This window comes from Alnus glutinosa, chromosome 6 (genome assembly GCF_958979055.1).
Source record: "Alnus glutinosa chromosome 6, dhAlnGlut1.1, whole genome shotgun sequence".
NCBI classification, from domain to species: domain Eukaryota; kingdom Viridiplantae; phylum Streptophyta; class Magnoliopsida; order Fagales; family Betulaceae; genus Alnus; species Alnus glutinosa.
The window spans coordinates 26,040,795-26,065,374 of NC_084891.1; the positions used below are offsets into that span (position 1 = coordinate 26,040,795).

The 24,580-nt window shown below is 37.7% G+C and overlaps 1 protein-coding gene across 1 annotated transcript; it reads right to left on the minus strand.

Moving 5' to 3' along the window:
* Window positions 1-233: 233 nt before the first annotated feature.
* On the minus strand, window positions 234-16,664 carry LOC133870794 (E3 ubiquitin-protein ligase UPL2-like). Its single transcript, XM_062308015.1, has 17 exons — window positions 16,515-16,664; window positions 16,144-16,269; window positions 14,274-14,369; window positions 13,984-14,190; window positions 7,218-13,812; window positions 6,025-7,106; window positions 5,617-5,916; window positions 5,332-5,536; window positions 4,517-4,794; window positions 4,132-4,427; window positions 2,549-3,665; window positions 2,326-2,472; window positions 2,143-2,223; window positions 1,830-2,055; window positions 1,573-1,712; window positions 666-772; window positions 234-521 (listed from the first exon to the last, which is right to left on the minus strand). Exons 2-17 carry the CDS (start codon window positions 16,237-16,239, stop codon window positions 419-421), a joined length of 11,076 nt encoding a protein of 3,691 aa, XP_062163999.1. The 5' UTR covers window positions 16,240-16,269; window positions 16,515-16,664; the 3' UTR covers window positions 234-418.
* Window positions 16,665-24,580: the final 7,916 nt, after the last annotated feature.

The window sequence follows — 24,580 nt, forward strand, 5'->3', positions numbered from 1 at the left end:
GGGTCGGATTTGAATGCTCTTAACGAGTTTCTCTGTCCTCGGTATAAGAGTAACGTCTAAGATGGTTGGGTCTAGTAGCCCTTGAATCAACTATTGTTAAATTAAAAAAAACCATGGTTAGGTCTACCAGACATTGCCACGAGTTTTGTAGAATATTTATACCAAATAAATTATTTTTCTGAAAAAAAAAAAAAAAAGGAAAAGAAAATGTTGAACAAGAGAGAATATAAAGATGATGGCAAAATCAAAAACTGCCAGAGGCATTTCACATAGCAAATGTACGACTATACAATATATCAACCTGTAATAACTCAACATCTCATGTGCCACAAATTAACACCTGAAACCCTTTCATGATTGCTTTTGACATAAATCTATATTATCTACAGGACTACTTCGATCCCTCGCATTAAGATTCTCACCCAAATCCAAACCCTTCATTGCCTTCATGAATTGCAAGCAGTAGCCGCTCCTCCAAGTGTTGTTTAGAAGGATACTCCGGTAGATCCAACTGGTTGAAACTGCAAGAATCAAAGAGTTTTCAATCAAAAGGATTTCTTCTATTACACAATGTTGTTAGCACCAAAGTAAAGAACAAAGATCATAAATGGTCAAGGCATCTCATAGATGATGAGAACAAAAAAATAAAGAATAACAAAATTTACCAAGTATGAGCAGAAGGCAAGTGCTCAGGGCTGCCGTAGGCCTTGTGTATCTGAAACTTCTGCGAGCCAGAAATTCCTTGAAGTGCGCTGAAGCCTTCTAAAGGCACCTGGAAAATTGCAAAGAGCAGTGCTCAGACCCATTAACATATTAATTCAAAAAGCCCATGGTGTGCCAAAAAGGCAAACCCAGACATGCAGATATCGCAAAGACGGACAGAAATTATGTACGTGCATAACACACCATTCAGTACAAATGAGGTACAACCAATGTGGTGAAGTCGAGACCCATAAAAGAGTCCATATCGTGTATCAATTAGGTGTGGATTGCACATGGGTGTGTGTGTGTGTGTGTTTGTCTGTCCTCAGAGTAAGGTGTCAAAACATGGACAAAAGTTTTTTTTTTTTTTTTTTTTAACACGCACCCGGTGGGACATGAACAGACGACCTCACCCTCCACCCTGCTACAAAGGGAGGAAGTACACCATTTGAGCTAAAGCTCATTGTACATGGACATTAATTTATCAATCATTGAAAAATTAAGAAATACCATGGCAAAGGAATGAGAGACCTAAAAACCTAAGGCAATGGGAATAAAGGATGGTCCAGGGAAGAAAGGCCATTTAGAAGGGCTTGGTGCAGTGGGTGCCAATTTGTCTAACCGGAATAGTCAAACATGCATAGGAAGTGGGCAACTTGTATGATTATGAAATTCACAGATAACATGTATGGGATCAACTGCTTCAATAAAAAAGCCAACAGACAACAAAGTAGGCACACGTCCATGTGCATCTTCAGACCAAACTCTCCTCCCTTTTTTTTTTCCTTTTTGTTTGAAATTAAAAGTTGTGTTATTTAGAAATCAGGGAGAAATTAAGTTAAAAATAAAAAAGTAGTAAAATAGAAATACCTTAGAGGTGCCAGTCACAAACTGCAAAAGCCGAGCCTTATCCTCCTTGCTGAAACCCTGAACAACTTCCCAATACCACTGAATAACAGGAGATGCAGGACTGTATCCAGAATACTCGGTATTTGCCCTCATATCATCCACTGAAAGACATAGGTGCAAAAATGTTTGTTAGAACTGTATTATTTTGTACTTTTGGAAAATTTTGAGGAAAATCATCTTCAAGTCAACAAAAAATAAGTAAAGTGAGGGACACTCACAATCAATATCAGGAAGCCCACTAATCAGTAATTCAAGTTCCTTGTCATTGAAGATAGAAATTAATTCCCTAGCAATTAATTCATTGAATCCTTCCAAAAATGCATTTATTTGAGGACGAATAGCAGTCGTTAACCGATGTTCAGCAACTAAATCAACATATTGGTGTTTATTCTCCTCCGTAACTTTAATATTCCGTCCACCAGGAATGAGTTCATAGTCAGTCACCTGCATTAGATTCACCACATGTAACTATAACAATAACATTTTTCACCAGACACCAAAATTCACGGAGGAGTCCAGAAAGATCCTTACTTCTGTCCTTTCATACAATATCAGCTTCTCCTCATCAGCATCAATGCTAAATGTAAGATGCAGAACATCACTTATATCATTCTGCAAAGGCAAACACACACTAAGGCAAATTGACCCTAACCAAAATTGGAGGGAAGCTATGTGAGAGAAAAAGAGGGGCGGGGACAGTTGCATGTAGCCTACCTCAAGCATCCACTTAAGGTTTTTATAGTAATCGGGATCAATGGCTTCAATGTCATGATAAGTAACTTTTACCCCCAATATATGCTTGTAAAAGGATCGAGTGAAATGGACATCCAAGAGTTGCCCATCAAGAAGTGCTTTCCCAACCTGAAAAGATAAGGAATAATCAAGAAGCGCACAACCAATTTCTCAATGCAATGAGAGAAACTAAAAGTGTACTTACCACTCGCCCAACAAATTTAAAATATGATAGATGTTCTGTTTGATAAGCAGAGTTAGGGTTTGGCTGAAATGTTGATTCATTGCCCACTGTCGTAAAAAGCAGTGCTCCTTTGTCAAAAATAACCCTGGACAGTAATTGATACCACTCCCTCGTAAGTCCACCTGCATCAATACCTTCCTCTCCTTGAAAGTGAACCGTCAACCTCCCCTTCAATTCTTGAGTGGATCTCATTCGCAGCTGGTTATATGAATCTTCAAGAATGTAGGCTCTCCTTACAGAAATTCTTAAAGGACTGTGATGGTGATCATGTTGATGCTTTATCTTTGATCTGAAGTGAGCACGCTTATTGTCAAAATCTATAAATCTAGGAACCTTCAGCATGAGGGAGAAGGACTTCTCAAGCAATCCAGGATTTTGCCGGATGAACGCATTTAGCAGCTTCCTATGCTTCTCTGAGAACTTCACAAAAGCAGCGTGTTTTTCGTCAGCTTTCAGAGCATGCACTGAGGTTTTGTGCTGTCCAACAAGGCTGGGATCTTCAACCTCTGAAACTGCAGCAACACTAAAATCATGACTAGACCCTGGCTGCGTGGGATGCAATTTCTCACACACCACAAAGAAAGATTCTATGTATGGTAAGATGTTCTGAGAGCCCGCAGGGAGTGGAGCCATTACACCAGAGGGTTTCGAGGTGGATGTTTTAGATGAACTCAGCAAATCAGGGGCTGAGTCTGAGTAAGTCTCTATTTTGCTTATGCAAGTGCTCAGATCCAGCCACAAAGGCTCCAAAGCTGCATTTATGTCCCGCATCTGAGAAAGAGCAGCTGTATACTCCTTTTCAGGAGGAATTTGCAGAACATTCTCTTTCTCACTCAGCATGTTAACTAGAGAGCTTAACGCCTGCAGAACCCTTAAGATTGCAGCTCCATCAGAAGATGTTGTACTGAGAAGTGCTTCCACAGCTTCACCAAACATGCGTAACTCATCCACAGCAGATGTAGTCAAATTTTGAATGGCTCCAGCTAGCTCAGTAACGAACAGATGACAGTGAATTGGAGCATTAGCCACCAATTTCTTCATTACCTCCGACACTAGAGCATATGCATTATCTGACAGTCTGTGAGTAAAATGCAGTATGTTAGACCAAGTGAATATACTACTCAATGTACAAGGTCAAAATCACATCCACTCTTAACACGAGAACTCAAACAAACCAAATGTGTAAGACATGTCATCAAAATGAATTTGATAGAAGCTACAGTGCAGGTGTGAGAGGGTCAGTCGTGTGTCAATCACATATAGATTCTTTTATGCCTACGCATGGACCTCAACCACTACAAAGTCTACACACCAGAATGCATGGTGGAACCCTTGAGTGATGCAGGCCCAATCAAAAAGTGACCTAGCTTTCCCAATAAAATTGCCATTTATACAAATGGATGAATGTATGGAACTGAAAACATATAAACAAAGAATAACAAAAAAGAAAGAAAGAACAGAAATCCAGTTATCCAGTTCATAGTAGTCAAATATAACAATTCGTACAGAAAATTCAATTTATATAGACAACAGCAACATCATACCCCTCCCGTGCAAGCAATGAGCATAGAAGTCGAAGTTCTGCTTGCGGCAGGTTAAGCAGTACAATTCGGGTATCAAATTCCTTGTGCGCGCCGGAAGTGGTGGGTTTGGAGGAATCAACATCCTTTGCCGTTGCAGCAACCCCGGAAGAAATTTGACCAGATTCTCTATTCATCCCAACATCCAATGCCAAAATTTCTGGACCAGATGTATGTTCAGAGGCAGATTCCCCAGATTTGTCAGATAAATCTGACTTACTTTCAGCATTATCAATGATGACCTCCAGTAAGTTAAGAAGCTGGAGAAAAAAAAAAAACAGAATGTAAAACTATCTCAGCCAACCTGCCTAAATGAACTAATATAACACAAAACAAAATACCACATCACCTGTTCAAGATGGGCTATACTCCTCAGATAAAGGGGTTGATTCAAGAGGCCCAAAAGCAATGCAATGGATATGTATCCTTCCTGTCGTTCACTCCTATCCATTTCATCCTCTTCAACAACCATCACAGCTTTACCCCGTGCCTGATCAGTATTCTCTGTCTCTAGTAAAGCTGGGTGGGGGAGCCTAAACTGAAGCAAAATCTTCGCCACAGATGGGTGATTTCGAGACAAATAAGTAAGAGTTTCAAGAATGCGCCGAGACACCAAGGGAGGAACACCTATAAGACAAAACAGTACATAAGAAGCTGATGACTAGGTGCGTAGAAATCTCTGACACTACAACAAGGGAGTCTTTTGAATACATGTTAAAATCACTAACACAGCAACAAAAGAGTCTATTGAACATCCAAGTCAAACTACAGAATGCACACAAAGTGAAAAAAAACCGACTATATTTTTTTTTTTTTTTTAAAAAAAAAAAAAAGCTCTCTCCTGTCTATTTGAACAATAAAAAAAAAACAAAGATATACACTTAAAAGAAAAAAGAAAAAAAAAACAATGATTTACACTTCTCATTACACAACGCAGACAGGGAAGGGAACACAGGTTAAAACATCAAATATAACACCCTAATCAACACTGGATGACCGTGACAACCTTTGAAGGACCAGGACCTCAAAGTATCATCCACATGTCCTCAACAGAAAATCTAACACCATGTTCCGCCTATTCTTAAACACACCTTGACTCAAAAATAATTATAGGCAAAACCAACACTTTCCCATCGAAAGGATAGATTAAATAAGGGGTCTTACCATCAAAAGACTGAGGACGTGAATACATCACATTACTCTGGCAAGCATAAAGCCGATAAGAAGGCTCAGCAGCAATCAAGTTGTTGATATGCTTTCTTCTATCAAGCATTAACATGTCCATGAGAATCTTCACCAAAGAAGTTCTGGTTTCCTGATGAGCACATAAATTGAGAAGAAGCCTCTGCAGCTGACCTTTGTATAGTGGCTGCAATATTATGCCTATCAATGAATATATAATAAAGGGTAACACCTATAAAGTACAAATCTGAGTAACCAAATTTGTACCTGAACTACACGAAGCAACCTAATCATGGCATGCAGGGCATCTGTGTCAACTAAAGGAGCTCCATCAGCTTCAACTAGCTTAGCTCCAATTGACCTACGGGCAATGCTTCCTCCAGCTCTCTCCAGGCTAGATCCTATACCGTCACCTCTTCTTGAAGGTTCACCTCTACGATTCCTAGAGTACATACCAAAGAGGGTGCGACTATAACGGTGTGCAAACCTTTCGCGCAACATGTTTGCCTCCGCAACAAGAGCAGGTGTGAGATTCGCAAGGATAGCATCAGATGAAGTTAAGAGAACCTAAAAATGAAATATACAGAAAGAATTAAAGAGGCCTATTTCAATTCTATATATGTTTCAATAAGTAATAAAACGAATAAAAAAAACACACTCCAATGACTAATGTACCTCTTCTCGCAAATCTGAAGGAAATGTTGCAATTATCGAGACTGTATCCATTTCAACAGGCTGACCTTCCAGTTCCTGAGATTGATGTAGCCTTTGTGCTTGCTGCTGTGCTAGAACTTCTGCTCGGATGTCGGGGGGAAGGGCTGCAAGGAATTCTGGATCAATATCTCCAGCATTTTGCGGTTCAGCATTTGAGGGCTGAGCCACTTGACCCTGTTGAGCAGAAAGAACTTCAGCACGCAGCTCCTCCGGAAGAGCATCCAAGAATGCAGGATCTATTGCTCCAGCACTGGCATCACTGTTGATTTGCTGCTCTGCAGCTGGACCATCCTGATCTGCTTCCCGACTAGAACCTTCTGGCACTTCAGTTAAACTATGAAGGGATGCGTCTCTCCCACCAACAGGGGTAGAATTCCCAAAAGACACATTTGTCCTTCTTGCACGAGCAGCCTGTGGGTCACCCAATGGCGTTCTATCTGTAGAAGCTTGCCTCTCTCCACCATCATCATGGCCATCAGCACTTCCAATTTCAACATCTAGGCTTCGCAGGCTCTCACCTAAGGTCGCCCCACTTCCACTGCTTGCTTGGCTAACAGCTTCAACATCCCGTACAGCTGCATCATTGTGTTCGAACTGCATTTCAACAGATTGTGATTGTGTACTGGATGCATCTGTTCCTTGTAGGGATTCACTTGCAGCAGGCCTTGCATTAATAGAGCTATTGATTGCCACAGTCAGAGGTGGCACATTACTACTTTCATTGTTTTCAAGAGCAATGGGCCTCACACCTGCTTCTGATTCCGGTAACTGACTGGCTTCACCTGTGCTTTGAGGCTCCTGTACTGCTGTGTTCTGATCAGAAGGCTGCTCACTAGTCGGTCGCCTCAATTGGGAAACAAGCAGCTCTTCGAGGCCATGTAACACTACACTTGCATTTGATCCACCACTTTGCTGGTTATCATCTAGCCACAAGTTCAAGCGGTGTCCATGGCGTCCATTCCTCAGGGATCGGAAAATAGAATCCAACCGTGATGAGGTGCTCTCCAAGTTCCTATCTGGAAAGACGGTGTCACGGGCATTCTCTGCAACAGTAGGTTCCAGCATCAGAGAACAAACTCAAATTTAACATAAGAAGAAAAAAATAAGCCCAAAGGAATTCAAGGTCTAAAAAACCATCCACAGAAGGTGCTTACCAGATTGCCGAGGAGAAGCAGAGTGCATTGAGGATGAAGGTCCCAGTAGAAGAGGATGCCTAGATGGAGTAACATTATCCCCAGTTCTACCCAAGAGACTGTAGATGGATGTAGTACGCCCTTCACGCCTAGAACCAAAAACTTCAACTGGCATCACATGGAGAGTTTCATTAGAAAAACTATTTTCTCTACCAAAAACCTCAATATGATCTAAAACATTTATTCCATTTATGCCCTCCTCCAGCCTCAGTATTACTCCATCTTCATCATCTTCATCATCCTCTTCTTCTTCCTCCATTATTTCTTCATCAAAATCATCATCATCGATCTCATGATCATCTTGATCTGTATCAGGATGGGGCAGATGGTGGACTTCATCTTCTTCCAGATCATTATGCTCCTCATCATCCTCATCCTCATCTTCATCTACTTCATCCCCATCATCCCCAGACATCTCCTCATCATCATCTTCATCAAGATTTTCTTGCCCATGGCGCTGGATTTCAAATTGTATTCCCACTGTCTCAATGCCATTTTCAACACCCCTCGCATCATCAGAAGTTTCATGCATATAGTCATCACCAGCAGCAGGACCAAAACCTCCATCAAGATCTTGGTCGTGTTCCATGTCGTCTGTAACAGCCTCAGAGCCACCATAAGTTTGGACAGGATTATAAGACTCAACGTTGTCAGCTGGCACAGAATCATGATTGAATTGAGATGCTGTTTCCACGGTCTGAGATATGTCACCTGTATTATCCCTTCTTAAAGTTTGAGTAAGATCAGGAGGTTTTGTTGAATTGTCACCCTTCCCTACATTAGAATCAGCAGAATGGATATGCTCCTTGGTTACCAACTCCAGAGCTTTAATTACACCTGTAACAACTTTAGGTGAGTCAGCATGGTCCAGGTCCAACACTTGGAGAGTTCGAGTCAATGACCTAACCAGACCAACATCTATAAAAGTGGCAGAAGCTTCTGCTAAGATGTATGAACCAGTAGGTGTACGACCACCCAGCACATCATTAAGCAGATCAACAAAAGCTGGTATATTGTTTCCTGGTGGGCTAAAACCATTACATGAATCAAAGAAGTCATTAAAGATATTATTGATCTCTGTTAAAACCCTCCTCCTTGCCTCTGTGGAGCGGACACAAGATGCCACCAAAAACTGGCTAGCCCTGGTTGCTAATTTATGCCTCCAGTCAGTATCTATTTTCTTGTCCTTTTTTAAACTCCTAGAATATAAAAGAAACTTGTGAAGAATGTGATGAAATATTCCACCAGGGTATACACCAGCAGGACCCTTTTCTTGAGCACCCCTGCAACTACTAACTTCAGCATCCTTCCGAAGCAGAATGTGAACTGATGAAGCATACATCAAGAGAATCTCTGTCAAAAGCTTCAAAATAAATACAATCTTTGCAAGTGATGCAGAAGCTTCATCACCAATGGCTTCATTCTCTTCAGAAATAGTGGCAACAGCTTTTCCTTTCCCCTTAATCGCAGCGACATCAATGTCCATGTCATTTGATGACGGAGTATCAAGGACATCTGTAACCCCATCATCTTTCAAGGGAGGAATAAAAGTACAAACAGAATCCAACAGAAGCTCAATCACATTTATAAAGCTCTGAGGAGATTTTCGATGGACTTTGAAACCCTTTGAATTTAAATCGTGGGATTTTCCATGCCCATTCCCAGAAGCAACCAAATTCAAATTACCCAAAGCAACTTTCCCATCAGTAGTTTGTGCTTTTTCTTTTTCCAACGATTTCTCCTTCTCTTTCTCTTTCTCTTTGCACTTATCTTTGTCACGATCTTTCAGCAAGACAATAAAGGTCCTTTCACCTGCAATCTCAACTTGGCACAAAGACTGAGCAGCCTGCATAAAGACCACTGGATCCCGTGAAATAACAGAATTTAAATTCGAAAGGAAGGTTCGGGGAGAGACCCTTCCATTTGAATGTCTATTGGTGGCAGCCAAAAAACTGTGCCTTATCTCAGACTCCATTGCTTGCTGGAGAGTTTGGGGATCTTCAAGAACATGACGAATAATATTAGCAGCCAGGTTATCATACCCAGGAAATAGGCTAGTTGTTGGCAAAGAAAGCAGTAAACTTAATCCCCCAGCATCAAGAAAACTAACAGCAACGGAATGAATCCTGGTGAGGGTGGAGCATAGTTGGAGAACAGCATGCATCGTCTCAGAGGGAAGCTGGTTCCTGATACAGCTACAAGCAATCTCAATAAGTCTCTTCTGCTCATTTATATCCGTATGCTTTGGAACTAATCCCAATGCGGACTGCAGCCTGGTTTGCTTGTCCTCATCAATGCTGATAGATGTCTGCTGGCTGTTAACATCATCCTGCTTCAACTGCTCTACAATTTCAGAATTCAATTTTCGATCCACTTGCAAAAGCCGGTCGATAGCAAGAAAAGCAGTTGTTACCCACATAGGAACCTGGCATTTCTCTGGAACCGGTCCAGAACACCATTGCAAAAGTAGATCTGAGGCAACTGCAACCAGACCATTCTTAGTGGCAATTTCTCGCGACCCTTCATCTTCGTGAAGAATTAGAGCAAGAACATGGAAAAGAGCAGATAGCGTGGCACCATTTCCACTTTCAGAAATTGAATTACAATCCTTCAGTCGATCAACAAGAAAGGAGATGACATTAGACCTATATTGTCCTTCATTTTGAGAGCATATCATCACAAGCAGGTCTCGGACAGGAAAAGCAAGAGATTCCTTCATCTGCAAAAGCCTCGTACACGTAGATAACAACTCCTCAATAGGAGGAAGTTGGACCATCTCTTCTTCAAGCTGTTGAGTATTATCACTTGCAATCGCTTCCTTTGTGTCTGATTCAGCATTCCCAAGGGACATGGCAAGTGCACGAGCAAGTTCGTCGTCTTCTTGAGCATCCTCTGGATGGGAGAACAACCACTCCATTGCCAATTCCACAATATTTGCCAATTCCACACCACTTGATCCAACTTGCCTCAGAGCTTCTTCTGCACGAGACCTGGAAAACCCCATCTCTACAATTGTTGAAATAGTAGCTTCATTAGGAGGGGGGCCGGTCACACGAGCACCAGTGTTGCTATTGACATTTTTCACTTCAATACCAGAATAGACGTGCCTTATGATAGAAATAACTGAAGTAATGAAATCATAACTGCAATCAACAAACTGGGGGTGAGTCCAAACAGGAAGCACTGCCTTCAGCACCATGGACTGAAGAACCTTCACAAAAGTCTCAGCATCCCGTGGAAAGGGAACATTACCATTTGACAGAGGTTGGGCAAGCAAGTGTTTTGTAAAAGGAGATAATATAAAAGATGAGGTCACCAGGTGGTCCATAAGCTTCCCATAGCTAGATAGAGGACCATAAATCCATGAATGATCATTATCTTCATTTTCATCCTGCTTTAAGATCCCATCATCAGTTTCCATGGGAGATGCAGGAGCCCTGTTAACAGCAAACAGCAATTGGCTGGTGGCTTCAAATGTTGTCAAAACTGATTGAATAACTCCATGTCCGTACAAGCAATTCAGCAGAACAGGATTACAGGAATCCGGTCTGTCCAGTAGAAAGCCATCAACAAAATCAATAACCTTACCAAAATACCGACACTTCGTTGATATGGATGCCTCATTTCCAGAAGGATTAACAGGACCCCCAAAATTCATGTGATCCAGAGCAATAGATGCAAAAGTAGAAGCCACTGATTTTGAAGCAGGGGAAACATTCAAAATATCATCCCGTCGACGAGAAGGAAGCAGCATTACCTTCCCCAACTCTTGAAACAAATGCGTAATATGAAAAGAAAGTGACCTCACCATGTCGCAGCAAGAAGTATAATAAGATCTCTGCTTATCAAGGCCCTTTCTACCAACATCCCCGGCAGCATCTGAAGAACCAGAATGATGGAATTGATTACTGACTCCAAACCGCAAGTTTGAAGGACTATCAGTACGTCTTTGTTGAGAATTGCTGGCACGACCAAGATCACGGTATATGTTTAAAAGGTCAAAAAAATGAGATTCAATACTCCATCCTGAAGTCCTCCTCCTCAGTAAAGGATCAAGAAACTGCCTGAAAGAGTTGAATCTTTGCTCTTCAGTTTCATTGGTTCTCAACTCTGACTGTTGTGACTCTGAGCTTGAAACAATACCACCTTCCTCAACCTCAGGCTTGGCATCTTCAAGAAGAGAAATCTGCCACAGAACTTCTCGATGGACACGCCCAATATCCTCCAGAACATCCTTGCTACCATTTCCAAATTCTGACAGCAACGCACTTGCCCACCGGTTGTCTTTTGAGGCAGCAAGAAACAGAAGGAACTCAACGAGGAAAAGTGAAGAAAAGATTCCACCCTCCTGTGTCATCTTTGGATCCAGTAAAAAGGACTCTGAAACCAATCCAAATCCACTCAAAGCTTTTTTCAGATGGTCTCTGAGAGAGGAACAGAAAGCACGTGCCAGGGGAGCAGAGTGATTTTGCGTAAAACCTTTGAAAACCATAGTGCTATGCAAAGCAATAGACATCCCATCAAATGACTGTGCAATGCTAGGCCGTAAAAGAAGCTTCAGTAAAGCTTCAATTCCGGACTTCTCCACAAATAACCGACATGTTTCGGAGTTTTCCATTGTCCTGTGAACCAATACCATCAAATGAAAGATGCAAAATTGGATGAATTGCTCATCATTGATCCCTTCTGCAGCCGAATCAACTGCAGCAACCAGAACACAATGGCCTTCATTTCCTTTGTCTTCAGAATCCATTTCCATTGCAGTGCTCCCATTTAATTTCCCTGATGACCCTGCGCAGTTACTGTCCCCGAAAGAAGCAATTTTATTAATAATTTCTATAATAATATCAACACCAGTGCTTCTCAGAGAAGATACATGGCGCAAAAGCTCTTCCACTGCATTTGCCAGTGGAACAATAGCATCATTCATCGCTGTAACATATTTCTTACTGGTGAAAATGTCAACAAGGAACTGTAACGCCGAAGTTTCTTTCACTGCCTCTAAGCCTTTGGCATTGAGACAAATGGCACCAAGACCATTAGGAACACATGTAAGAGCCTTTGACGAAGGAAGTATACCAGATACTACCGATGATAAAAATGCAGCTGGAAGACCCATTTCTTGCAAAAAAGGAAAACAAGTTGGGTCTTTGTGGATTATCTCACTCATAACAGTCACAGCTGAGTAATAAATGTCACCTCCAAATTTATCCACATTGCCAAATATCAGCGACAAAGTAGCAGGTAAAGAACTTTCATGGGAGTGCTGGGATCTAGTAGAGTTACTAGGGGCATAGGTAGCAGAGCCAAGTGCCTTCAGTGAAACCTTAATGAGCCTCTTCTGGGAGTACAACTGATCATCACTGTGTCTTGAGCTCTCACCAACTATCATTGAACTATCAATAGTCCCAGCTGAACCAATAACCCGATGGACTTCTACCTGCAGTCTCTGAGCCAAAAGCTCGACTCCCCCCAACTCTTTAAACAAGGAAACAGCTGAACTGCTGTAATCCATGAGCTTTTGCAGAGTTTTAACAGCATAACAGACAAGATGCATGTGTGTAGGATCAGAATCCTCCAAAAGAGGTAAGAACGTAGGAACCATGCCTGACCCCCTAATATTACTCCCTGAACTTGAGGATGAAACAACATGGAGCAAATAGAACTGAAGAAGTGCTTCGACAAAGGCAAGAGACGATGGATCATTAGATGTCTTCAGCAACAAAACAGCCTTCTGAAGCACATTCAGGAGTATCATGCGGTTCCCCCCAGCAAAACTGATACTAGATCCACTCAAAATCCGTGCCCGCTCATGAGATGATGTATATGCAGCTAACTGAGCCCCCAAGGCAAACATTGCAAGCGTCCTAATGGTTCCAGAGACAGCTTCTTCAGACCGCACAATCCTGATTAACTCATTTGTATACTCTGGCTCATTAGCAAAAAATGACACAAGTTCATCATGAGCATCATTAGACTGAACAAGTACAATGAATGCAAGAAGGCAGATCCTGCTGTAAAGCCTGCATATTCTGGGAGAACGGAAAGCATGAGCATATCTAATTCTGGTCAGCAAAGAAAACCGGAGCGCAGGAGGTACATTGTACTGCTCAATGCATTGTTTCAAAAGTAACAGATCATCCTCCTTCTGTAAATGCAGATCCGGTATCTGTATAACTGCCAAACTAGAAGCATTTTGATTGCCTCTGTTTGCCTCACTGCTCTGGGCATTAACACCGTGCATTTCAAAATAAAGGGTAGAGCCTATTCGGCAATGAGACTTCTCACAGTCATTTTCAACATCAGATGGGAACAAACAAAGCCCTTCGTCTTGGGTTCTCTCATTTGCCATTACACATGAATACAAACCCAAGCCCTCCTCCTTGCTTCCCCACCCCTGTGCTAGACACAATAGATAGCTATTTACTAAGCCACAACCAATTAATTTCCCACCTCCATGCAGCTTGGATGGGTTTATTTTCACAAGTGCAGAAAGAGTTTCTAGCGTAGCTATAAGAATCTCTGGATCTGTTGATGCAAGCAGGAGCTTGAAATTCTGGAGAGGAGAGACAGTATAATATATTAGGCAAGAGCCAGTTGCAGATTGTTATATAAGTATGTAGCACCTAAAGCTAACAAGGCTTCAAATAAAATATTTTCAGATAAACAGTTCCACACCCAACTCTAGTCAGTAAAACTAATGATTTGTGACATAAAATCAACATACCTCTAAGCCATCAAATGAACTCTTGTTATGGCAATTCTCTAAAATTGTTTGCATTACTCGTAAAATTTGTAGAATTGCATGCTTTGGAAATGGACTATCATCTTCTAAAATTTTATCTGACAAGAGGAGATCATTCCTAGAAGAAAGGTATGTCTTGAAATATGTATCAAAATGCAGAAACAGCGGCCTCCAATGGTGAAAGTTCCCCTGTATTAAAAGCAACGAATAAATAAAAGAAAGAACAACCAAATAAAAATAAACTATATACAACAGAAGTAGCATGCTATTACCTTACTGTACTCCCACCGAAAACCTGAAAGAGGTATAGCTATATCTTGTAATGGACACTGGATCACCTTATCGATAAACGCTTTGATTTTGGGAGGCTGCAAGTGATGAAAAAAAATAAGTCCAATTTTTTAGCACATTAAAGATACAATAAGAACAAAAACAAAATGTAGGTCCCAATATCTGAAAGTTCCAATTAAACTAACAAAATTAAAACACTACCTTTATCTCAAAGCAGGTGCTGCGATTTGAAATGGCATGATTTAAATGAAAAAGGGGGAAAATATAGTTTTCCTAAAATATCCTTTACATTGGTAGCACCTTGTTTGCTTTCTGAAAAAATGTGAGGTAAATACAGGAAGTTGAAGAAGTATGAACTTCCACTTTTGAAAAGTTTCAAATATTTTGAGCCATCCCAAAAGGGAAAGTAATCATCTATTTTCATACGGATGGAAAGGTATATAAAGACATTAAACCATTAACCAACTTCAGCAGAACTAAATTAAAGAAATTAAAAACTAAATTGTATGTATGTATTTTAATTTAAATCACAATCTAGTGTAAAGTCATTTTTTAAAAATGGAAAGACATATTTTAGTGTTGTACTTATGCCCTACATTTCATGCCATGTCCCACATGGGTACATCGATTAGATGAATGATCTTGGTATGACATAGTAACGCCAAGAGAATTTTCAGGTCAGAAAGTGACTAGCCCTAGGTTATCACTGAGATCTTACATATCTTAACCCATTGTTTGCGTGGCAACACAACTATAGTTTTAAAAATTGCACAAACACAACTATAGTTTTTAAAATCGCACAAACACAACTAAAATTTTAAAATCAAATATGACAAGTATAAGAACTTAGATGATTCCCAACCATCTAGCATAAAAATACTTGAGAAGCAAGATGTTGAACAACTTTACTCAAAGTGTCTCCAAGTTATCAGAATTCCTATCTCTGATGACCACATCATATTTACTCACCATGTCATCAGAATTCTAATTTCAATAAGCATGGTTTTCATAAACACAATTGTTGATGGGTCGTAGTCCCTACTCCAATAAGTTAGATGTAAAAATGCTAACATAACCCAGTCATGAAAAAAAAAAAAAAAAAACTCCATTAACCAGTTCCAACTGGTGAGTAAATGAACACAGACTACCATATTTTTACCACAAACTGGGCATATATTAATCTTATTACTCTTGCTATTAGTATTACCGGTGAACCTTTGAAACACTTTTGCAAAAATCTAGAGACATATGGAGTTAAGTTTATATTTTAAAAAAAAAAAAAATTATCCATTTCTGTTGCCGACACAGTCTACTTCTCCTCCCCATGGACGACCAAATGCAAAATTCTACAAAAATCAGGCCTGAAACTGAACAGATATCATTCAGGCAACAGATAAAGAGCTAAAATTACAATCATGCAGTGCACTGAACCAATTTGATATCACTGATAGATTGACTCAATCAGAAACAAAAAGTAACAAAATTGCGCACAACTTGCACCATATACAAGCGAGGAGGGTCACACAGCAGTAACAGATAAAAGCTACATTCTAATAAAATAAAATAAAAATCGCAGTAACATCTTGTCTATATTTGAAACTTTATAGCACAAAAATAGCCTAAATGATTAAATCCTCTCCAGTAGCACCAGCTAAGCACTCCAAGTGCTTGATGAAATGCATAAACAAAAGCCACCGCAACCAGGAAAAAAAAAAAAAAGTTCCAAAATAAAACTCACATGACCCCATCCATGTGACAACGTAATATCAACAAAACCCTAACAATTATCACAAGCGGATACACACACACGCACAAAAACAGTAGCAACAATAGGAGGATTGAAGAACTCACGGTCTCGGAGTCAAGTTTGACGGACGGAACGAGGGAGCCCTCGCCGGACAAAAGTTGCCGCAGCCGCGACGGCAAGCTCGATCTTATGGATGTCATCTCGCCTCCAAATTGTCAACTTTCCCACTACTGCTTTTTCGAACCAAAAAAAATAAAGAAAAAAAAGAAAGCAACACAAGAAAATCAGTAAAAACATAATCAGAAAAGCATTAAAAGCAGAAGCAAAATCTGGGATTGAACTAAACCCTACAAAGTAAAACTCGAAAATTGAAAAACGCAATCTTCCGAATATCCAAAATTAAAAATAGATCAGATGCATAAACACATACATGAACACATAAATAGAGAGAGAGAGAGAGAGAGAAAAAAGGTACCTGAGAGAGAAGAGAGAAGGACGATTGATGAATACACATCCGAGAAGAAGAAAAGGAGAGAGCTTTGAGAGAGAGAGAGAGAGAGAGAGAGGGAGAAGCGAAGCCCCAAAGCGAAGGGGGGTGTTGGTGTTGGGGTTTGAGAGTCGCTGTGTTTTGTTTATATAAAATATGTTTTTTCTTTGTTTTGTTTTGTTTTGGTATAAATGTAATTTTGAAGTCCTTGGGAAAGAAGAAAGGCCGAATACCAAATAGTGAGAGCTGACACCACGCGCAGTTCGACTCCGGTCTCTATGAGAAAGCCTGAGAGTAAACCTTTTTTTTTCTTTTTTTCTTTTTTTCCTTTTTTCTCCTTTTCCTTTCACACATATTAAATCCACCTCTCACTTACAATTCTTTTATAATTTATTAATCCTTAATAACAACAAGGTAAACAAATTTTAATACGACTTGTAAATTTAACATAAACTTTTTATAAAATTAATAAATTATAATTTTGTATAATTTGATACCGGTCATTTCGAGTCGACCTAAATTGACTCGTTTATTCAATTTCTGATCAATTTACTTGATTCGTATATGGTCTGTATAAATTAAATTAGCTTCTTCTTTTTACAATTAAAAAATAAAACCCTAAAAATGCTAACATTCATATAAATTTTTTCTTTTTTTTTTTCTTTTTTTTTTTCCTCTTTGCGTTTAAATTCATATTCATGTTGAAACTTGTCATATGGGTAGCGTTTCGATCAACCCAACACGACATGTTTATTAACTAAGTTATATGGATCAAGACAACCCAACATGACTTATTTATTAAACAATTTATGGGGGTCATGTCGTGTCAGGGTCGAGGAGTTTTGTTCGTTTAACTAAAAATGAATGCTAGACATTTAAACACTTTTTTTCCCCTATAATTTGGTTTTAACCTGATGTGTCATAATCTTGTGATATCTATCGTTTTTTGAAAATGTGTCATAATCTCATAGGATTGTGACACATCAAGTTTGAACCAAATTCTGGAAAAAAAAAAAAAAAAATTGGGATGTCAAGCATTTTTTTTAACTAAATAGGTCATGTTCGAGTTGGCTTGTAAGCCCACCTGACACGAATCCGATGTGCCAACATGAATTGTCAACCCTAGTTAACATGTGATTATAGGGTAATCTTTTACAAAAAATTAAAATATATATATATAAGTAGTTGGTGTTGCTCTAATAACATGTTACATATATATATATATATATATATATATATATAAGTTGTAAAATAGATGTTAGTGTAGCATTATTCTTCTTCTTTTTTCTTTTAGGTAATTTTTTTGCATTCAAGGGTTTCATTTTTCTAAACCTGAAAAAATTTTAAAAAAAATTAAAAGAAAAAAAGAAAAAGAAAGAGAGAGAGAGAGAGATATTATAATGGCATTTGATTCGATTCTTTTTTCTCCAGGAAAAAAAGTTTTGAATTTGAAAATAAAATATTTTCTATAGATTTTTTTTATCATTTAGTTCGCAATAAAAATCTATATTGTTGACAAACTACCTTCCATTATTTCCAAACGAGCAATGTTATAAGCAAAATTCACATCTTTTTATATTTGTAAAATATAATACAGCTTTTAAAATTATTATTTAATCAAATTTTAATAATGATACATTCCAAATTCAATGGTAATTTTAAAACTCATGTCACATTTGAAAGAGAATAAGAGTCTTACATATAACATTAGTTTTTTTAAACTTACGTTAACAAACATAGCTAGGTTTTATTTTATTTTATTTTAAAAAAAATAATAGGGTTAAATTCTTTTTTTATCCCTTGTGGTTTAACGACTTTATTTTTTGCCCTTTATATTTAATTTTGTATCATATATGGTAGATCAATTATGGTTAAAGACGAATATGGTACCTCCGTCTAACTTCCTTCAAAAAATTGACAGAAGTTCACGTCACATGCCTTAAAATAGCAACATGTGTCATTATGTATAATTCAAAATTCAAAAAATTTAAAACTATAAATTATAAAAACTTTAAAAAATATAGAAAAAAATAAACAAAAAATAAAGAAGGGTGGCTCAACCATCCCCATGACCGGTTTGGGGGTAGCCGAACCATCCCTAGGAGTGTAAAGCCGATCGATAACCGAGTACCAATGGGTAATCGGCTCTATCGGAGCGATTACTTATTTTAGAAAATATTGAAACCGACTATAACTAGTAAATAAAAGTATGTATATATATATATATATATATATATATATATATATATATATATATATATATATATATATATATATATAAAAAAAAACTAAAATAATAAATTTAGGATTTTACACTTTTACTTTCATTAAAACTTAAGCCAACATATTGAGTAAAAAAAAGGTTGATTTTTTTTTTTTTTAAATGGCTAAAAAAGTATAAATTACGCAAAGAAAGTAGGCCCTTTATTCAAATTATACTCAAAAGACCCAATTTTTTTAAATTTTGGTTATCGATTCGGATAATCAGGTACCAACCGATAACCGCTGGTTATCGAAGCTAATTTGTAATTTTGGCCAACTGGCTACCCTAGTTACAGTTAGCGGTTTTAACCAATAACCAGTAATTGTGTATTCGGGTTTTCACCCCCAACCACCCCTACAAGCGAAAAAAAAAAAAAAAAAAAACTCAAGTTAGGGTTTCGCCATTGGGAATTTTGCTCTATAGGGATGGTTTGGCCACCCCCAAACGGTCATGGAGATGGCTGAGCCACCCTTCTTTATTTTTTATTTATTTTTGTATTTTTTACGGTTTTTATTATTTTTAGTTTTTTAATTTTTAATCATACATATCACATATGGACACTTGTCCATTTTTTTAAGGCATGTGACGTGAATTTATTTCAAATTTTTTATGAAAGTTGGACAGAAGTACTTTTTCTATCTTTAACCATAATCGAGGTACCATCTACGATACAAAATAAATTATATGGGACAAAAAATAAAAGCATTAAACTACATAAGGGTCAAATGTATTTAATCCCAAAAAAAAAATATTTTAATTTATATATTTCAATTGCATCAAACATAATATATATATATAATAAAAAAAAAGTGTTTTTTAAAGGTTGTTTTGCATCAAAACAAATACGAGAGCACATATTTAATATTGAAATAATTAAAAAAAAATAAAAAAATCCTATAGGTTCGCCTGACAAGTGAGTATGTTCTTTATTTGTTGATAAAGGAAAAGTAAAAAGAAAATAAGCCTCTTGGTAATTATTGTGGGCCTTCCTAATTGTAAGTGTTTGTTACTGGACCAGGGAACATCTTTTACCAATATCAGTGTTTTATAAAATATATTAACCCAATTCGCCCTCCACACAAAAATAATAAATATATATATATATATATATATATATATATATATATATATATATATATATATATATATATATATATATATATAACCCATAATCTGTTCTCCGGTAATTCACATGGCACAAAGTTTTAATTTAAATTGGATTAACAAATATTGTCTTGATTCAGTCCATTAAATTGGTATGTAATTAAAATACATGTGATTTTAATTGTATTTTTAATTTTCACATATATTTTTTAAAGTGTACATATAATCTAAAAGTATTATAAACACATCTATGTTTAATAGACTGAATTATAAAAATTAATCCGATTTAATTTGAAATAAAACTTTATTAGGCAAAGAAATGACTCATTTGACTTTTTTTTTTTTTTTTAGAAAGATAGGATGATCTTATAAATAAAAGAGAAAACTTTTGATCAGCAAGTACAATACTTTGAATTACGGAGAACATCCCTCCATCCACATTTTTTCTAGCTTTTGAGACAAAGCTACTTTAGTCAACCAGTAAACAGCATTATCATTTGACTATTTAGTAGATGCAAATAGGGTCTCTTTATTAATGTGTTTTGAGGGTGTTATTTTGTTTTTAGTTTGAAAAAGTGTTTTAATGCGATATAAATACAAAAACTATTCTTTTGTATTCAAGAGCATTTGTGTTAACTTCTCCAAAAAAAAAAAAGAAAAAGAAGAGTATTTGTGTTAGAATTATTTGGTAAAAGAAAAGTTATATATTACACTTTTATTTTACTAAGTTGATGTTGCAGTAAAATCAACAATTTTTTTAAAAATCAAAAATTGATAGGCATTATCATACCAGCCCATTGAAATGAGAGTGTAATATATATGTGCATAGGAGTTTAGCTAAAAGAGAAGTGAAGTGCTCAATCCCAGACTCTCAGTGACAATGAAAATCATCGTTAGAATTTATATAAAATAACAAATGAAAGTATATATAATATTTAATAATAATTTTTACTAATTCATTAAAAAATAAGCAAATAAAAGTATGTGTAACATTTATCTTATCGGAAAACCGCCGGTGATGGTGGAGCAAAATTTCATGCGAAAAATAGTAAAGACTGAGGGTAACAGCCAACTTCGACTGCAACAAAACTTGGTACATCAATACATGTGTTTTGGTCGGATTCTACACTGATTGCATGCGATCATGCAATTTTAGACTTTGAGAATAACTTCTATTTGGTGGTGGCAAAAACCAACACTTTTCTGCCCACCAATAAGAAGTTGACATATCAGCATGGAACAAAAAAAACACAAAAAGAGTAAGTGTTGGCAAAACACCGGATTATCCTCTTTCCTTCACTCTCGTAGTCTTTAGAAAAAAAAAAAAAAAAAAAAAAAAAAAAAAAAAAAAAAAAAAAACCAAAAATCCTCCTCCCAGCCACTACTCCACGCGGCCACGCCGGACCTCGAGATCGGCGGCAACTCCACAGCATCAGAACTCGAAAGAGAAGACGAACGAGGTGGGTAGTCCCTGGACGGGAAGGATCGGCTCTTCTTGGACCCAAAGTTGGCCGGGGGCGGCCACGCGGCCACCCCTGGTCCATGGGGTGGCCGCGCGGCCATCCCCGGGGTCTGGGGGTGGCCTTCAGGCCAACCCTAGATTCATCTAGGGCTGGCCCGATGGCCACCCCAAGCCCTGCGCGGCCACCCCTGGCCACCCCAGGCTCTGCGCGGGCCACCCCCAACCACTAGGGGGTGGCCGCACGGCCACCCTCGGGGTCCGAAGGCCAACCCTTCTGTCTGGGCGCCACTCACCGTCGACCGAGTGGACGTCGATTTGTAGGAGGAGCAGCGTTTGGTGGCGTGTTCCGGCCTGGGCGGTGCCGGCAGCATCTAGACCCACGTCGGAGGAGCAACGTTCGGTGCTGTTGGGTTTGGCCTGGCTAGTGTTCTAACCCGGTCGGTGGCAGCGTGGTCCAGTACGGGCGTTGGCAGCGTGGTCTGGCCTAGGTGGTGCCGGGGGCGTCCGGCTTCGCTATGGCGGAATGTCTGCTTGGGCAGGGGCGGTCTCTTTCTTCTCAACTTCTTTTAGAGGGAAATGGATCCGGTGTTCCAACAACACTTGAGATTTTTGAGTTTTTTTTTTTTGAGATGACGTGTCAATATGTTATTGGTGGGCAGAAAACCCTTGTTTTATGTCATGACCTAACAGAAATGGCTCTCTTAGACTTTTAGTTGTTTGCTTTATCAATCACCGTCTGTAACTATTGAGATCATTGTTAGACCTTTTATTATTATTATTATTATATAAAAATTTTGTTTTGATTCGCGCAATAAAACAAATACAAATTCGTTGAGTACGAGTGCGTTTTGTCTGCTTTGCTAGCTACTGGAATTTTACCCAACTACTTTCTAGGTTTTTATCCATTTGGACAAAACCAATCATGGAGATTTTTTTTTTTTTTAAATAGTTTTATTGAGCGATTAAGGTTTGAAACGGATCCAATAAAAAATTTAATCAAATCGGATTGAAGAATTTTTTTCCAATTTAATTTAGTAACTAGCATGTAATTAGGATGTTGTGGCCTGTCACCTCGGAGCTCGCAGATCATCCTATTGTTATTTTTTTTAGTTTTTTTTAGTTTTACATATGTATATTATTAAAAAAAAATGACACGTGTCATCATTTTGGTGGTGGTGACGTGGTACTTAATGGAATCCGTTTAATGTTTTAATGTAATTTGACTCTCGACAACAAATTCAGGCAAAAAAAAAAAAAACCCTATTTCAAACCTGAGATGGCAAAGCCCTTTGGAAGGGTTTGTGAAGATTAATTAGTATGCGATTGTGGACAAAGATAACCAGAAGATGGATATTGGGGCCATAATTCAAGATTGTCAGGGTGAAGTCTTGGCTACCTTTTCTGCTCCGAAGGATTATATTACTAACTCTGTTATTGTTGAAGCCACAACAGCTTGAAGAATCGTTATGTTTTCTAGTGAGCTGGGGTATCAATGAGTGGAGTTGAAATGTGATACTCTCCACGTGGTGCAGGCTCTCCGAAAAGAAGATAATAATTGGAGCAAATATGTACATCTAATTCAGGAGGCTCGTGGGTCTTAAGTGCAGTTTCCAACAGTAGAAGGTCATTCATGTCAGGCAAATCATCAATGTGGCTGCTCATGTATTGCAAAGGAAGCCTTTTCGCTTAGCAAGAAACATGTTTTCATTGAGGAAATTCTTCATTGTATTGCTAATATTGTTCTTGTAGAGTGCTGTGCTTAATTTGTCTTAATTAATAAAGTCTGCTCAACCATCTTAAAAAAAAATATAGATGCTTTAGATCCGAGCCCAATATATATATATATAAACCACGGCCACTATTGTGAGTGACCCCTTTTTTTTCTTTATTTATTTTTTAATTATTTTTCTCCTAAAAATTTCAATTAAGGGTTTTTTTTTTTTTTTTTTTTTTTTTTTTTTTTTTTTTGTTTTTTTCTGTTGTCATTTTTGGTACAGGAGGAGAACGTTACAATTTTATGGTAGTTTTTTAAGGGGGTCTTACTCATAACACATGTGGTTAAATTACTATAATAAAATATGATCATGTAGAAAGGACATCATAACTTTAATGATAAATAAGTAAGAAAAAAAATAATCAAATCTAGTCCAAAGATTATCATGCCATTTCAATTTAATCCTTCTACTTTCAATTGTAACAGTTAGATCATTAGGTTTTTTTATTTAATTTCAAATAGGTTCATCTATCAACTTAATGGTCAATTAATTAATGACACAAGTTTCATACAAATTGATTTGTAGAAAACTCGTACAAACCAGCATCTAAAAATGACATTGTGTTTTTTAAATGTGAGAATTATATGTAATTAAAAAAACATATGCTTCTCATATGAAAGTGACGTCACATGTCACTAATAGAAGTTAGTTTGTAGGAAATTTATGTCAATGAATTAATGGTATGCATATTAGACCAATCAATTAAGGTCCACAGTGTATACTAGCAGGTTAGATTAAGAGTTTCCATAAGTTTCAATTAGAATCATATGCATAAAAATGATCTAACCAATCAAATTCCAATACACTTTCGTTTTTCAAATGGGCAACTTTATAAAATGGTATCGAATTATCAGACATTTTGAAAAAATGATATTGAGCTTCCAAACGTCTCAAACTATGGTATCAAAGTTTTAAAACGTCTCAATAAAGGGTAATCCGTTAGGATTTACTATTAAATTCTGCTAAAATTTTTAAAATATCTATTTTTTTAAGGGAAAAAAAATTGCTAGGATTTAGGCATTGGTCAGAATTTAACGAAATTTCAAAAAATATCCATGCCTGAATCTTTGAAATTTTTTATAAAAAATAACACAGAGGTATTTTAAAAATTTTGGCAGGATTTATCAGCAAATCCTAACGAATTACCCTTTATTGAGATGTTAGGAAACTTGGATATCCTAGTTTGAGACGTTTGAAAGTTTAGTATCATTTTTTTTAAAACGGCCGTTAATTCGATACCCATTCGTGAAATTATCATATTTTTTTTTTTAAATGTTTTATTTTGTTTTGTTGTGTTTGTTCTTCAATATTCTTAGAAATTAATGTTTAGAGACCGGAAGGCGGCCAAGCTACCAGCATTTTTAAAGTTTTAAAATTGGTAGAAAGACTGAGGGTCAACATCATGGGCCTTGGAAGAGGACGCTTAAAAGAAAGGAAAAGCATGGAATAT